The sequence below is a fragment of the Corythoichthys intestinalis genome, chromosome 3 (assembly GCF_030265065.1).
Source record: "Corythoichthys intestinalis isolate RoL2023-P3 chromosome 3, ASM3026506v1, whole genome shotgun sequence".
Classification (NCBI taxonomy): Eukaryota; Metazoa; Chordata; class Actinopteri; order Syngnathiformes; family Syngnathidae; genus Corythoichthys; species Corythoichthys intestinalis.
This window is the reverse complement of record NC_080397.1, coordinates 4,831,015-4,848,304: the sequence shown is the minus strand read 5'-3', so window position 1 is coordinate 4,848,304 and position 17,290 is coordinate 4,831,015. Positions and strand designations below refer to the sequence as shown.

At 40.5% G+C, this 17,290-nt stretch overlaps 1 protein-coding gene across 3 annotated transcripts in view; it reads right to left on the bottom strand.

Moving 5' to 3' along the window:
• The window catches only part of fras1 (Fraser extracellular matrix complex subunit 1), a 451,829-nt gene that overhangs the window by 24,930 nt on the left and 409,609 nt on the right, over nt 1-17,290 (bottom strand). For all 3 annotated transcript variants that reach the window (XM_057831795.1, XM_057831797.1, XM_057831798.1), the window contains 12 exons: nt 16,176-16,300; nt 15,736-15,876; nt 15,375-15,605; nt 14,811-14,924; nt 12,142-12,298; nt 11,805-11,964; nt 11,472-11,640; nt 9,541-9,787; nt 7,645-7,989; nt 3,952-4,112; nt 3,716-3,863; nt 869-1,074 (listed from right to left, as the gene is read on the bottom strand). In XM_057831795.1, the coding sequence (XP_057687778.1) occupies nt 869-1,074; nt 3,716-3,863; nt 3,952-4,112; nt 7,645-7,989; nt 9,541-9,787; nt 11,472-11,640; nt 11,805-11,964; nt 12,142-12,298; nt 14,811-14,924; nt 15,375-15,605; nt 15,736-15,876; nt 16,176-16,300 (2,204 nt within the window). The remainder of the gene's footprint in view (nt 1-868; nt 1,075-3,715; nt 3,864-3,951; nt 4,113-7,644; nt 7,990-9,540; nt 9,788-11,471; nt 11,641-11,804; nt 11,965-12,141; nt 12,299-14,810; nt 14,925-15,374; nt 15,606-15,735; nt 15,877-16,175; nt 16,301-17,290) is intronic.

The window sequence follows — 17,290 nt, the reverse complement described above, 5'->3', positions numbered from 1 at the left end:
TCCCGAGCTATAAGCTTTGAGCAATAACATTTTCCTCTAGGGATCATAAAATTTGGTTTTAACAGCTTCTGCAGTAATTTGCAATGACTACAAAAATGTAACGAAAAGCCTAATAGAATAATCTAAACCCAATCTGGGCTGAGCAGAGTGCCTTTAAGTGTCATGTTTTTGCACATAGAACCCTACATTTGTGTGTACAGTGATATGAAAAAGTATCTGAACCTTTTGGAATTTCTCACATTTCTGCACAAAATCACCATCAAATGTGATCTGATCTTTGTCAAAATCACCCAGATAAAAATAAAGTGTCTGCGTTAACTAAAACCACCCAAACATTTATAAGTTTTCATATTTTAATGAGGATAGAATGCAAACAATGACAGAAAGGGGGAAATAAGTAAGTGAACCCTCTGCCTAAGGAGACTTAAAGAGCAATTGAAACCAATTTTTACCAAACATTTTAAGTCAGGTGTGTGCCCAATCACTGATGAGTGGTTTAAAGCTGCCCTGCCCACTATAAAACACACACAGGGTAAGAATTGTCTTGATGAGAAGCACTGTCTGATGTACATCATGGCTTGGTCAAAGGAGCTGTCTGAAGACCTGCGATCAAAATATTAAATGTGAAGGTTCACTTACTTATTTTCCTTCTTCTGTCATTGTTTGGTTTGCGTACTACCCTAATTAATATATGAAAACCTATAAATGTTTGGGTGGTTTTAGTTAAACTGTACACTGTGACACTGTATTTTCATCTGTGTGATTTTGACAAAGATCAGATCACATTTGATGGGGATTTTATGCAGAAATTTGAGAAATTTCAAAAGATAATTTTTCATACCACTGTTTACTTAGAAAAATGGTGTACCTTCTCCCCTCGCAGGAAAGTGACGCGCGACTCGTCCACGTTCGGCCGCTCCCGGAAGTCGTCCATGACTGCAGCCGACATGGTGCGCGTAAAGCAGCGCGCCGACGACGTGAAGGACAGGTCGCCCGTGCGCACCACGGGTAAGTGCAGAGTGCCGTCGCGCTCCTTCACCGTGTAGGCACTCTTCTCGAACTGCATGCTGGGAACTAACATTTAAAGATTCATCAAACCAAAGAAATCATTTCAGAATCATTCAAATGCCCCAAAAGAGTATTGAAATGAAATCAAAATACAAGTAGTCTCCGGGGTACGACATACCTTACTTACGTGATTTCGACTTTACGACGCTGGAGTCTCGTTTTTTTAATCTTTTTTTAAAATCATGTTGACTTTTGCCGCAGGAAGGGTGGAGCAGGTACTACTCATGGCACGGAAGTAAGAGCGCAGGTACACACGAAGAAGAACGTGTTTGCGCACACGAAGAAGAGACCATTTTTTCCCACGAAGAAGTCGCGCAGCCAAGTGAGAGAGAGAGAGGGGAAAGCCCGCAAGCCTGCGCGCACATTTGTTGTATGTGAAGCATCCACAGAGGCAACACCTGTATTTTAGGAGCCTAAATAATGGTTTAGGTAATTATTCATGTTCATATTGATTTATTTGTTTTATTTCATGGAAACAAGCTTGTGACGTAACGTTTGACGATATATGCGGAAGGAGCTGTGTGAGCGGACAGTTGCGCTAAGGCAGAAACCAGAGAGCCACACAGTTTTTTCACCTCTCTATTGACCTTTCTACGTTTTTGGATTTAACTCTCAAGGTAGATCATTTTTCGTTTCCTCATTCTCTCAGTTTGCGCTTTTGTTTGTTTCGGATATTGCTTTTTGTTGAATTAAAGGAACGAACGCAACACGAGCTGTGGGAGTATTTTTTTGGCGCTCTCCAGCGTGCATGTGATGAGAGCGAATGAAGACAGGGTTGAGCTGGGGCTTTTTACGTTTTGGAACCTACATGTATATAACATCTTTTGTACAGTTTATTGTGCGTTTTCAATTGTGGTCGAATACTTGGGGTGATTATGTGATTGTTTTTGACAACGTGCGGACGCTAACTGATAGATGGTAATCGTTCTTGTGGATTGGTATTGCTGTATCAGCAGTTAGTTATAAACGCAAATTTGAACTGCTCTTGTTGAAGATGAAATTGATTTAATTTCATTTTTATTTTAGTTACACTCTGCAAGTGTTGATGTCATGAGCAGCTGAATAAAGTCAGCAAACCACACGGATGCCTGACATCGTCATTTCGGAGCTTAAGCTCACTATCTAGCTAGGACTTAGCTCCAACATCATGGCGAGGACAGTACAATAATAATGATAATAATACTTTTAATTTCTAGAGCGCTTTTCAAGTCGCACAAAAACGCTTCAATGTTATACAATGACGTATAATACATGTTTCTGGATAGTTATTTTGAGATTTAGGGGAACTTAATGGGTTAATGCTGTCTTACACAGAAATTCTGGTTACGTCGCCAGTGTAGGAACAGAAGTCGTTTGTAACCCGGGATCCCTTTTCACACACATATATAGGGAAATTTCCGTGTAAGGTCACGCGGGATTTAATCGTCATTGCTTTCACGCATGTAGAGATGTCCCGAGAATAATGCGCGTCGGACACTTTCACAGACTTGTCCTGTGTTGCCCACTGGCGCTCTCTGTGCGGGGAAGGCTGCTGGCGTGATTTTATACCCCTGACATTACATCATGTTTGGTCGCCATCGGCTATCACAATGTTGGTCAAATCGTGTTTTGTTCCAGAGTGAGCGTTCCCGGTGTCGTAACTGCAGCCAATTCAAGCTTTTTAAGACTGTATTAAGCCCAGGCGATCCAAGAGAAGGGTGTCGAGATATCACAGACCCATTGTGTTATTCTCCCTTTTCTGTGATCTCGTGCATTTTTGCTTGGTCTTAATAAATCCTTGAACGCTTCCCTCCGTTGTTTTTTGCTTTGAAGTACAACCTTGTTTCCGCAGTAGCAGAGCCTACCATTGGCAACAAAATAAACTGAACATTTCCAAAGATGGACAATGGACGCTCTACCTTGGCTCTATTGTCACAGACACATTGTGTTATTCCCGCGATCGCGTGTATTTTTGTTTTGTATTAAATAAACCCCTTGAAGGCATCCTTCCATTGTTTTCTGCTTTGAAGTACAACCTTGTTTCCGCAGTAGTGGACCCTAACATCGGCAACATAAAAAACCCGCACATTTCCAAAGATGGACGATGGACTCTATTTCTCGGTTCTACTGTTACGGTAGTAGCAAATATGTATGTTACCACAAGGGTTAATAAACCTTTGAATGCATCCCTTCCTCGGCTCTACGATCCCATAGAAATTTAATTTAGTTTTGTTTTCAGTTTAATTTATCTATTTTCAGCTTGCTATGTTGATAATTGCGATGTTTGTTTATTGATTTTCCTCTAACTGCGAAGAAAGAGGAAGAGACGATCGGCCCGCCATGATATTTACGTTATCAGTCATTGTGGTGTGACCTGGGCATTCAATGCCTGCTTTCACTCACACCGCTATCCGGGAAGACCCCGGACATTATGCTAGGACGTGACCGGTGAAAGGTCCACGTAATCTCCGTGTCAGTCGACCAAGGAAATTGTTTTCACGTACAACTGCTGCACGGTTAAATCCCGCGATATTCCCGGTGTTTCGGAGTGTGTAAAAAGGGCTTCAGGGACTACCTGTACAACTGTCATCTATATTTTTAACATTTATAGTTAGAAATAAAAGTAAGGTAATTTCTAGGAATGATGTTGGAAGGAAGTTGTACATACTGTCCTGGAAGGTGTCAGCGATGACGACGTTGGCCTCATAGGGCTCCTGCAAAACGGCCCCTTGCGGAGAACTCAGGAAAACCACAAAGGACTCGGATCCCTCAATGGAAGGATTCTGGACATCGTCCATGATGGTCAGGCTGCACGTCTGCAAATGAAGACGATGAAAATGAAACACTGCGTGAACCAACAAGCGAGAGGTTTGACTCATTTCTGGGGCGTGACCCCATCCCGACCTCAAGTGTTCTGCCGGGCTTGAATTCCACTTTCTTGGAGCTAGGGATGTAGTCGATCCCCGGGCTGGCCGACGGCGGGTCGGAGGGCCTTGTGGCACACCATACCGATGTCACAGAAGAAAGGTCGCTTCCGTGGCGCAGCACCGGAATTTCGATGGTGCCTGTACTCGAGAAAAATTTTGTACAAGAAGTGGAAGATTTTGGGCTTGATATATTACAACATTCTACAAAAAACTTTTACTGAGTTAGTAGAGTGGTACCTCTACTTATGAATGTCTCTAAATACAAAGTTTTCAGGTTAAAACACGCCTCAATGGGAAAATATCGCCTTTTGTTACGAAATCAATTTCAGAATACGAAAGGCAAAAATAAAGTATGGCTGGTACTTGCAGCTCCCAGAGTTTACTGAACATACTTATACTGTAGCTGCTCTGCCATTGGCTATTACCTAGCATTCCTGGTATCCATTTGGCTAAGAGGGACCTCTACTGTATGTGTATGTGTTAGGGTTGTTCCGATCATGTTTTTCTGCTCCCGATCCGATCGTTTTAGTTTGAGTATCTGCCGATCCCGATATTTCCCGATCCGATTGCTTTTTTTTTGCTCCCGATTCAATTCCAATCATTCCTGATAATTTTTCCCGATCATATATATTTTGGCAATGCATTAAGAAAAAAATGAACAAAACTCGGACGAATATATACATTCAACATACAGTACATAAGTACTGTATTTGTTTATTATGACAGTAAATCCTCAAGATGGCATTTACATTATTAACATTCTTTCTGTGAGAGGGATCCACGGATAGAAAGACTTTTGACTTTGTATATTGTGACTAAATATTGCCATCTAGTGTATTTGTTGAGCTTTCAGTAAATGATACTGAAGGCCATGCCCAATGCATGATGGGAAGTGGAACCATGACAAGTGAAACCACGATTGTGCGTAGTGCTACCAATTCATATATCTTCTCTGCGATGGGATATAACTTAAGGTGTTAAGAAAAAGATCAATTGCTACCTTGCTTCCCCACATTGCTTCCCATGATATTTCTAACAGCAGGGAGAGGGATTGTAAGGCTTTAGCCAATTAAAATAAGGCAACAAAGGCTGCCAAAATCTACTCTACTTATTAACGCTGCCTTCTAGCTCTCTATATATGCAAAACGGCGCCATTACAGATTGAGCACGATAATGCGTGAATGGGTCGTGCAGCGCATGCATTAATTGCCTTAAATATTTTAACGTGATACATTTTAAATTTGATTAATTACCGCTGTTATACGGATAAATTTGATAACCCTACCTTAAGCCTAAACTAAAGACTCTGGATAAGTAACATATTATGTCACTAACGTTAAATACAATTAGAAAACGATTATATTAAAAAAAAAAAAAAATTTAAAAAAGGCATGGCCGATATTTTTTTGCCGTTTCCGATACTTTAGAAATGGTGTGATCGGACCCGATCCATCGGCATCCCGATCCATCGGGACATCTCTAGTATGTGTGTATCCCAGCATCCTCTTCATTCGCCCCTTGTGTTCCGACAGCTTTACATGAGTGTATTAACTTTTATTCTATACTATATTCTTGTTTTTTTACATTATGCACAACTCTGATTTTATGTTTATTGTGCAATAATCTAACAGTAACATGTATTTGTTACGTATTTTGATGCATTCTATGCATTATAAAAGATTTATATCTGAATTTTTAGGGGCTTGGAACGGTTTAGGGCATTTACATTAAAAACGCATCTCTACATACAGTAAGGCTGCAACAACTAATCGATTAGTTGAATTTTTCTTTTATCCCGGACAATGCGTTTTAGGTTGTTTTATTTACCTGACATGTTTCGGCGACTATTTCCGCTTTCATCAGAGTGTCACTGACGTTAGTGTGAAGGCGTGGCTCACCTGTCAGATTAGACAGGCGAGTCACGCCCTCAGCTATCACTTCATTCTTCCAGGATGCTGGTCCAGGTAGTAGAGAGCATGTACGCCCCCTCATCCCTGTTGATGGTCCTCGAGCCCCGCTTGCGGATTTCAATGGCCTCCCTGATCCAGCACTGATGTTTGTTTTCTTGGGTGCGGATGACTCTGGCCTTTTCGCAGTCCATACTGGCCTTTTCCCAGTCCATAATGTGATTTTCTCTTTTGCAGTAGTCGGTGATGGCTGACTTGTGGTGTTCCTGTTGCGCTTGTTCTTTTGTTGCCCTTGTATGTCTTATTACTGTCTCCTAAATGACGTGTCACACCAACATCAGTGACACTCCGATGAAGGCGGAAGTAGTCGCCGAAACATGTCCGTTAAAAAAAACAACAACCTAAAACACATTGTCTGGGACAAAAGAAAAATTCAACTAGTCTATAAGTGTAGACAAAATGAACTTAATACAACAACTAATCGATAAAAATCGATTAATAAATTAGTTGCCAAGTAATTTGATAATTGATTTTTGCCATCAGCTATGAGCAGTCCCGTTTGGGTCCTTGTGTGTCTCAAATGTGAGGCTGCAAGTGCGCTCCAGTGATTAAAGCATGAGAGTGTTCACTGCTACACTTAGGTTGGGTTGCTGAATCAATAATATTAGGAAGTGTCAAGCGTAAGATTGTCTTTTATGTTGCTAGATCCAGTGACTCCGTCAAAGGTATGGAAATGAAGCCAATTGTATTGTTTGTATTCTTTGTTGATGAGACATTACTACTTAGCACTGAGCGCTAAGCTAGTTAGCGATAATGCTAATCAGGGTCTTAAGCGTCCGTTTGTATTGTGTTTTGGAGAAGCATATTACCACTTTAGCTATGAGTGAGTAAAGTTGTCTCATTCCTTTTTATAAAGAAACCACACACAGAAACTCATTTAACAACACACAAACTCAAACTGTAAATTGTCATACAAGAGAGTGTGCTATAAAATTGGATTTGGATTGTATTTATGAACAACTGTTTGATAAGGAAAACTGATTCATTGCAGCCTGCCTACTCCTTATTTGATTTTTTTGGTTTAGTTTGTTTAAAGAAAATAAATGAGTCACCGACACAATTTATATCAGCGCTTTGCCCACAAGAAAAAAAATGTCAAACAGCAGCACTTTTTGTTTTATTTGAATGAACAGGACTTTTGTCTGATGTGTGTAGTGAGAAATTATTTTTGTTTTATAGTCATAACCTTTATTTAAAACTTTAACAAGTTTTATGTACTTAAAACAGTACAGTTGTAGATTACAGTTAAGTCAGGAAGCTGTAGTAAAATGGTGTTTTTGAAGGAAATGGTCATCCATTTTGTCTTCATTGTTACTTATAACATGCCAAAAAAAACTAATTTTTTTAGTTATATTTAGTTATTTTATAGTTATTGAAAAAAATTATTCGATTAATCGCTTAATTAATAGTCCGATTAATCGATTATACAAAATAATCGTTAGTTGCAGCCTTAACTTTTCAAGTTATGAAATTACTTCCAGAACCAATTAATTTCGTGAGTAGAGGTACCACCGTATTTATTTTTTGTCATGTTCACAAAATACTACATTAAATAATATACTTTTATAAATAACCAGAAATAACACATAATATATATATATATATGTCATTATAACATACAAAAGTATTATTAAAAAGAAATCAAATCAAATAATTTTTTTCTGACCGTTTAAATGAAATATTGGAGATTTATGAAAGTGTACCAGCATCTTCGCCAAAGGTGAAGGTGTCGTTGCCGAGAGTGACTGTGGAGGCGTCGTTGGGCCCGTCAATGACCACTTTGACGACAGCGACGCGTCCCAAGCGGGCATTGTCTGATGGCTCGGACAGCAACAGCTCGAACTCCTCGGACAGCTCGTACTCACTGTCGTCGACCAGAGTCACGTCACACGAGCTCATGCTGACGCCGGGCCCCAGTGCTACCCGGCTGTCAGGCCCAGTGCCGCGACTCTTGAAGTCTGAACCTGACTCTAAAGCGTTGAGGCTGCTGCCCTGAGCCGACTTGGACACGGTGTGGCACAGCGCTGAAACCGTGCTGGACGTGTCGCCTGTGCAAGACAACAACAGCAACAATGATAATACCGTGTTTTCTACGCTATATGGCGCATCGGAGAATAAGACGCACCTTCAAAGAATAGCCTATTTTAAAACTGTTTTCATATACTGCATAGGGCCGTATTATAAGGCGCAGTAGTCGTAGTGGTTGCGTGATGTATCCACTAGATGGAAGTACGCTAAAATGAATGTCATGTCATGATTAACCAATATTGATCCATATAAAAGGCGCATCTGATCATAAGGCGCACTGTCAGCTTTTGAGAAAATGGAAGGCTTGTATGTACGCCTAATAGTGTGGAAAATACGGTGTTTAAAAATGTCAAAAATGACCTCTTACAGGTCATATCAGTAATGCCATTTTGTACATGTACATTAATTGTATGCAGAGGTGGGTAGTAACGCGTTACATGTTCTCTGTTACATTTACTTGAGTAACTTTTTGAGAAAAATGTACTTCTAAGAGTAGTTTTACTAAGCTATAGTTTTTACTTTTACTTGAGTAGATTTATGGAGAAAAAAACGCTACTCTTACTCCGCTACTTTGCGCTACACATGAGTCGTTACATTTTTGCTCTTTATTCTACATATTAGATTTATTTATATTTTTTGTTAGCGATACTAAAAGTAGCACTACCTATTTCACCAATAAGACGTCGCAACAATAATCACATGACTCCATTATACCAATCAGACGCAAGATTGCCGTTCTAGCTTCACGCCAGCCTGTTCAATAATGTGGTGTTTTTAAAGCACCGTAAAAAAATTTAGTATTTGACATAGAATGCTGCCCTCAACATGACTCAAAAGCGTGGATTTTAACCTCTGACCCAGTTTTTATTTGGCACTGATTGACCACGGAAAACTGGAGATATGATCCTTTTAATTTCAAAATAGTAAATATGAAGGATCTCTTCACTATTCAAACTAGGAACTATTTTGTCCACCAGAGGGCACTCATGCTCTCTGGACGAATAATGCTATATTTATGTAATTTTTTTCTCTCGTTAAATTTTTTAAATTAAATTTTTTCTTTGTATTTCTTTGGCTTAATGTGGTTATGTAATTGGTAATACAGTAACATTATGGCAACAGTTTATATAGATGCTCAGAAAAAAATACCATTGTTTAAAAAAAAAAAAATCCAATTAAAATATAAGCAGTTACGCTCAATGTTACTCATTACTTGAGTGTTCTATTCACCAAATACTTTTTTACTTGTACTTGAGTACATTTTTTGGATGACTACTTACTGTATGATCAACCAATAGGCTTCCATTGACAACGTTCGAACCCTCACAGTCAAAATTGATTGGACGCCTATCACAACCCACTCAGGCGTGGGGAGCACACGTGCGGGCGGGATTGAACCAATAACCTAAGGACTGCGAGGCGGAGGTGCTAACCACTCTTACACCGAGCCGTCCAACACACGCATAAAAATGTATGCTTTGTCATGAATTATGGAATTAATTACTTGAACTCCTGTGCAAAAATATGTGATAGGGACAACTTTATTATCAACGTGATCTTGGGTAACCTACCTTTTCTCTCAACGGGCACGCGTACAACACCTGCACTCTCATTGACATGGAAGGTCTTGCGGTGGAACTCTAGTGTGGGCTTGTCCTCGGTGTCGTTGACATTGACCAGTGCACGCGTGTTGGTGCCTAGCAGTGCATAAACGGGCATGCTGAGCTCCACATAGAAGTTCTCCATGCCCTCGAACACCGCATCGTCGTTGAGCGCCACCGTGCAAACTTTCACATCTTCTCGCTCATCAAACTGCACCTAAAAGTAGAAAAGAACATCAGCATCATTGGGAAAAAGAAAAGAAGCAAAGACCATAGGATTTAATTATAGATTGAAATCAAAAGCTGAAGGGTACTTTCACATTAGACCAAGAAGACCAGAGTTCGGTTGAGAGTGTTGAAATATATTTCCATTTATTCACAATAATCACACGTGAAAACGGCCACTTTTATAACATATTCACACTGGACCCTTTTGTCTTCTTACCAGCGTATGTAATTTAATCAGGGCAGGGGGGTTGTACATTCCAAGCAACAGACCATCCCCAGTGAGAAAGGGGGAAAAAGGGTCGGAGCTGAAAGGCGGGGAGCACTTTTCTTTGTCAACTGGTACCAATATGTCTTGTCTTTATTTCTTTGTCATTAAGTGTAAATTGTTTGTTCTTTTTTATTCCCGAATTCTGTGTCATCATCTCCTGTTCGTTATAAGGATAAAACAACCTGTAACATGGAAGAATCGACTCTTTTTCTTCAAGAGCTACCTCACAACAATACTTGCAAATGCCAAATGACTTGTTAAAAAGGTTCAGCATTCACACTGCGCCAACTGAACTTTCCGAGTAGCATCGCGTGGATGAAGGGCGCACTCATTGCTTGGACAAACAGAATGACGAAATACCTCCCTCTTGGGAAGGGAGGGAGCGTCGAGCATCACAGCGTGACGCTGCACATAATGTAGCATAGCATAGCAAGTCGCCACTCGGCCAGCGGTGCGGTCGCTCCCTCTCAACTTGATGCCGAGCCAACTGCCGTGTTTAAAAAATGCCAAGGGGAAAATTAAACCACGAAGGAGAACCGCGTGGAAATCACACAGGCGTTCAATCGCTCTCACTTTCGTGACTTTTTGGACTGCCAGATTGTCGCCACAGAGTCTCATGAGTCTCGCCATGAGAGCGAGACTCATGAAACGGCCGCCCCCAGAAGTTCTGCCTGTCTGGGCCACTGTCACTCTCACACAGTGCGTTCAGGAACAGCATGCAAAACCCCACCGCCAAATTACAGTAAAACCCAATTCTGTGTGTCAAATGCAACTGTTGAGCAGCACAACAACATTTGGTCATGGTTAATTGTCTGTCCTCTTGCCATTGTTGATTTTGAAAAGCGTGCATGCTGTTCTTCCGCTTCCAAAGATGCCCTGCGTGTAGTGTAGCTCAGGGGTTTTCAACCCAGTCCTCAAGGCACACTGTGGGTCCTGGTTTTTGTTCCAGCCGATCCAGCAGAGACAGTTGAACCAATGAGGCTTCTGCTAAAACAAGCCACACCTGACTGCAATCAACTGATTGCACTTGTAAAACACCAGATTGGGGAAAAAGTGTTGTCATCTTGTTTGGTAAGAATGAAATCCTGCACCCACAGTGTGCCTTAGTGGAATAGGTTGGGAACCCCTGGTGTAGCTCCAGGCTGTGAACGTGCACATTAAGTAGCAAAAGCGAACTCTACTCCGGTTGCATTCACAAGCGAAGCAGGGTGCGCTTAAAGCGGACCAAGACCCATGATTTTTGAGCGGACCAGAGTTCGTTTGTTCTGTCCGAACTAGATTTTGGATGCGCGTTCACATTTACAAAACGAAGCAGACTATCAGAGAAAAAGAACTGTGCTTCGTTTAAAATGGACTAAACATTGCTAGTGTGAAAGCACCCTCAAAATAATTCGGTAACGTTTACTTGTCCGGCGTATTCGACGTAGTCGTGCTGTCCGGGGCGCGATCCAACATCCCCTCCGGAGGTGGCGCTGCCTTGCTCGGTTCGACATAGCACAATGGCATACTGGTTAAGGTTGCCAGTCCTCCTCACCGTTACCGCCACCGTGCCCGCCTTCTCTGACACATTGTAACTGACACCCAAAGAATAAATTTAAATAGAATTTGCTTTTTGGGGGGACAAAAAAATACATGCAGCAAACCACTGCAAAGCTACTGTAACATACTGTGGATGTACAATTAGAAATAATGATAATATACAAAAATGTATATTGGACGTGGGCAGGTGTATGCTCACCTTTTGTGCTCAAAGCTGATCAGAGACCACTGGATGTGAAAGACGTTGTCGCGGACCACGTTGGGCTTGCTGTCCTTTACCAGGAAGTGGAAGTTGTCCATGGTTTCCTGCGCGCTCTCCTCATGCAGGACGTAGCGAATCAAGCCCAGGTTGATATCCGCTAAAGGTTTTAAAAGATTTACATTCTTTCATTTATATTTCACTTTATTTCTCCCCATGAAGTAGACAGTCAGTGAGGACCCGTTTTGTGTTGATTTGTGAGGTTTTTGAGCGAAAAACACATGTGAGACCTTAATGACTTATTACGAAATGATTTGGAATGAAGATTGGTCGCCACCTTGCGTGAATGTGCTGACGCGGCCACCGCCACCAAGCGCCGCTTTCCTCTCTAGGAAGCCGTGCTTAGGCTCCGTGGTGACCTCGTATACCAGCTGCTCGTCGTCCGTGTCCGGGTCCACCGTTAGCAGCTCCTTTTTGCTGATCAGATTGGTCGCCTTCCGAGGTAAAACAACAACCATTTTAGAAATATTTTTTAAGTAATATAGAAAACAAATAAATACATTTTAATTAATACTGTTTATGAAATGCACTAATAGGCATTTGGTTTCAAAGTGTAAGGTCAAAACATGCTTTAGCCTCCATTCCTTCTAAAAAAGGAAAACAGCAGCCGACATCAGTCGTGAGTAATCTAATTCATTAATTTTCCCATCTTTACAACGCCCTTACGGTTACATATGGATGTGAAGGAGCGCGTTACTACTACAAAGACAGGAGAGGCAGGAGATTTAGAGCCTCACCTCCATATTGAAAAATATATCTATACCTATATATATAATATCTATACCTTGGTAAGGAGGTCACAGTTCGGTACAACAGGAAAAACAAGTCTTTTTTTCTCACAGCATTCGAAATGTAAAGTTTGTATATACAGTATATACAGTGGTACCTCGGCATAAGATTGCTTTGACACGCGATCTTTTCGACATCCGACGTAAAATTTGACTTGCCATTTGTTTCTACATCCGACGACATGTTCGCAATATGACGATTAATGATAGTGCCGCAGTTTCTTTGTTTTGCCGTAAGATGGACGCACGGCGGATTTTCTTGTGAGAGAAAACAGGTGGTGAAAAAGGTGACGCTTACCATTGAAACGAAGATGGAAATGATACAAAAATATGAGCGTGGTGTGCGCATTTGTGAACTGGCTCGACAATACGGCCACAGAATGTCTACGATCTCGACGGTCCTCCTCCGACCTCCGTTCGCCAATCTTTTTAAGTTAAGGTGACAATTATTACTGTGGTAACATTGCCAAAGATATCGCCAGCTTCGTCAGGTTTTTAATCATTCATTTCAGAACTTGTGCAACACAACACACCTACTGTCCACAGCAGTTGACGCCAGCAACAAAACATTAAAAGAGAAAGTAAAATCTCTACCGCATTCTCCATCTCACCGTCACGTCAGCCACTCAGTGCGTTCAGGTACAGCACGCAAAAAATGTCCGCCACATTACAACCCGATTCGATACATTATTACAGGAATGATTATTATTATTATTATTATTATTATATTATTCTATTTTTATTTATCATTTATTTGTTTTGCTATGTGTAACTGCCATTAGTAATGGTAACAGCAGTATTTATTAAGTACTTAGTGTAGGTTTTCGGGCTGTGGATTGAACTGATGGAATTATAATGTATTGTTATGGGCAAATCCTGCTCGACATATGACCATTTCGACTTAGAATCAAGGTCCTGGAACGAAATACTTCGTATGTAGAGGTACAGCTGTATATATATTATATTATATATTATATATTAAGTGTGACGTAATTTTTTTTTTTTTGGAGGTGGGGTGTGTGTGTGTGTGTGTGTGTGTGTGTGTGTGTGAAGTAAATCAGTTCAATTCAATCAGTTGATATAAACATGTGAAATATGTTATAGAATGTATAATGTAATTATGCGTGGAAGAAAAAATAATGTCAGTTACTTTGCTGAGTAACTAATTACACTTACAATGAGGTAACTGAGTTTCGAACTTAATTACTTTTTGGGAGAATTTGTAACTGTAACTAATTACTTTTCAAAAGTAAGAAAAACAACACTGGTTGACAGTACAAAACATACTATATACAGGAGGACACTTCTCTCTTAGCAGTTTCATACTCGAGTTTTTGCAGGTTAGCAAGTTCACACAGTTTAATGTTATGATAACTCTGATGCAGGTCAGACTTTCAGTAGCGAAATTATAATTATCATGATTTATTAATTTATTTTTTATTTCAGTAGCAAAATTAGTGGTGTGTTTCCCACCTCCACAACATTGAAGTCTTTTTACATTAGTTAAAATGGCTGCTCTGCTGGCCGAAAAAGACTTCTAACATGCCTCCTCTTTGAAGTGGGCGGAGGAAACGGCATGTTGTCGACAAGTATTTGTTTTGGGGCTGTGTGAATGTGCGGGTGTGTGTGGCGAGGGGGTGTAGGGGGGTGTCAAGTCAACAGCCATTCGAATATGCGCTTGAAGGGGGAAAAAATGGACGGGCACATTCAGCAAGTGAAAAGGGGGAAATGTAAGTCTGAACATAATGAAAATACTGTAATTCATTTGCTAATGGTAGGGTCGATTCTACCCTTACAACATATGGGAAGACAATCTATATTACCTATATAATTGAACTAATTATCTATTGCAAATAAGGTTGCTTAAAAGTTGGTGGGAACAATCTGAGCATCCTGAAAAGTTGGTCGTGTTATGTGACGTCTCTACCGTGCCTATGCAAACCTACGCCCTTGGATTTCCAGTACAATGTGTCCCCCACTGCTGACATATGTTTCCTTGATTATATTACGATATTATACATGGAGTTGTACAAGGGGAAACGTTATATCTTGAATGGGAGGTTGTAATTTGGGCTGGTTTTTATTAATATGGGTGGATTTTACAGAGACACCTGGACAGGATTAGGGTTTTTAACGTATGGGGTAGGTTGTATCTGACCTTGTTGTCCATGTACTCGAGCCACTGCAGTCCAAGGTTGGTGACAATTCGAGGCGTCCCGTCGTCCACTGGAAGAATTTCAATCTTGAACTTCTGCGGTGCGGCTGTCACGATCTGAAAAAGTGATCACTTCATTGAACTTCATTGAGCTCACATGTTTAACAGTATTTCTTGAAATGGGATTTTTTTTTTTTTTTTTTAAATATTCAAGTCATGCTTTGCTTGCGGATCAAAAGGTCACACTAATTGAATAATGAAAAAAAGATCTAACTTTATCATATAAAAAGACAAAATTGAACAGATCTTTAAAAATTATATCATGAATAAATAATAATTTCATCGTTTAAAAATAGTAAAAGATTCTCAAGGTTTTTTCTATTATTCATTTTCTTTTCAAATGCCATTTATTTGGAAAAAATGTTCTGTATTTTCACATTTTCATTTTATTTAAAAAAATAAATCTGTTTTCAATAACATTATTCATAAAATCTTTATTTTTGATTCCTTTTTCCTTGAAATGAATTCAATCCCCCAATCCACACGCAGGCGCACACGCGAACTTGCCTCCTTGCCTCCGTCGTCACGAACGACAAAGAGCGTGTTGGTTCCATCGGCGAGCGTGAAAGCGAAGGCGTCCTGCAGTGAGTTGGATCCGTCATGGTTGTAGCTGATGCGGTTTTGGTAGACATCGTCCATGCTGAAGGTGGAGGTGGGCCGGTAGCGCTGCCCGTTACCCGTGCGCTCGATGGTTCCGTGACGCGGCGGTTGCACCACCGTGAAAACGATCCACTCGGCCTGCCGCATGTAACACATACGCAATCAAAGACCGTTTCACACAGATGAGATGCAACCCTGACAAGCTGGACTGGAACATACGGCATTTATGGTCATTTTAACAACTCCATAAAAAGGAATTGTCACCAACCTCTGTGTCGGCATCGGTGGCCTTGAGCTCAAACTCAGTGATGGTTTTCCTCACACCTTCCTGAACCCTCATCCCGGGAACGTGGAGGAGGGGTAGCGAGTCATCCACAGGTTTGATGGTGATGTAAAAAGTCTGCGCCACCTGCACGGAGAAAATTAAAAAACACATTGTAATAGAATTCACATTTATTAAAATTGATTTTTTTTTTCAAGACTTTTTTTTTTCATTTTTCATGGTTTCAATTTACAATACTTTTTTGAAATTAAAAACATACATTTCCCTCTTTCATAAATCTGATCTAATTATATTTTCTTCATCTTCTATAACGCTCTTCCTCACAAGGGTCAGTGAGTATATTTTTTATCATTATTATTTAATCTTTTCGAAACAATTTTTATCAACTCCTCGCTATTTTTGAAATGTGCAAGTTTTGAGCTGACCTCGTTGGTGCCGTCGGACACGGTGAAGGAGAATTGGTCTGCGTGCTTTTCTTCCTCGCTGGTGTGAACATACTGGATGCTGCGTGACACCAGGTCAGCCTGCGTGAAAGTGTCTATTCGCATGCCTTGAAGAAAGACAAACAGACTTTTATAACCTTTGTGCTCTTTGACCTTTGCCTCATTACCCCAAATACAATCTTATTAAATCAATCAAATCAATCAATTATTAAATCAATTCAATCATATTACGAATATATCCTGCAGGTTTGATAATAATCCCTTTATTCATTCTTGAGTTACAGTGGTATGAAAAAGTATCTGACCCTTTTGGAATTTCTCACATTTCTGCACAAAATCACCATCAAACAGTGTCTGCTGTAACTAAAACCACCCAAACATTTTTAGGTTTTCATATTTTAATGAGGATAGTATGCAAACAAAGACAGAAAGGGGATAATAATGGGGATGAAATTCGCAAAAGAATGGGTTTGCGTTATTTATTGTACTCTCTGATTTTTTTTTATGTTTTACAAGTTTGACCTATTGAGAAACTAATTGTTGACTGTGTACTGAAGTCCCACCTATGTTTATGTGGGCAATTGCCCGTGCTGTGCAGGGTATAGCCTAAATAATTGTAAATTGTTGTCATTTATACCATGGATATTATCTGAAATTGAGGCTTGTAAGTCCCACAGCATGGCAAGTGGGCATTTGCGTGTTGTTTTCAGCACCATTTTCTGCGTATGTTCCGGGACCTGTGCCCGTCTCGTCATGCCTGTGCTGTCATATGTACTTAGCGTTCCGGCACCTTATGAATTACAAATTAAGCACTGCCTGGGACTCTTATTTTGTCTACATGCACGCACAAGAACTGATAGATATGTGCACATACACACACTCCTCCCTCTTTCCCTCCCTTCAGTCCGCTGCCATCTCCTTCGCCTAGCTCTGCCCCCCACTCTCCTTCTTGCCGTAACAAAAAATTTCTGCACGTGAGCTGTGCGTCGTGTCATATCCCTGCTATGTTGTATGATATATGTTGTGTACATTGTAACTTGCTTATGACTTGTCTGTGATTTCTGAAGAACAGAGAAAAATTGGTGGCGCAGGTTACC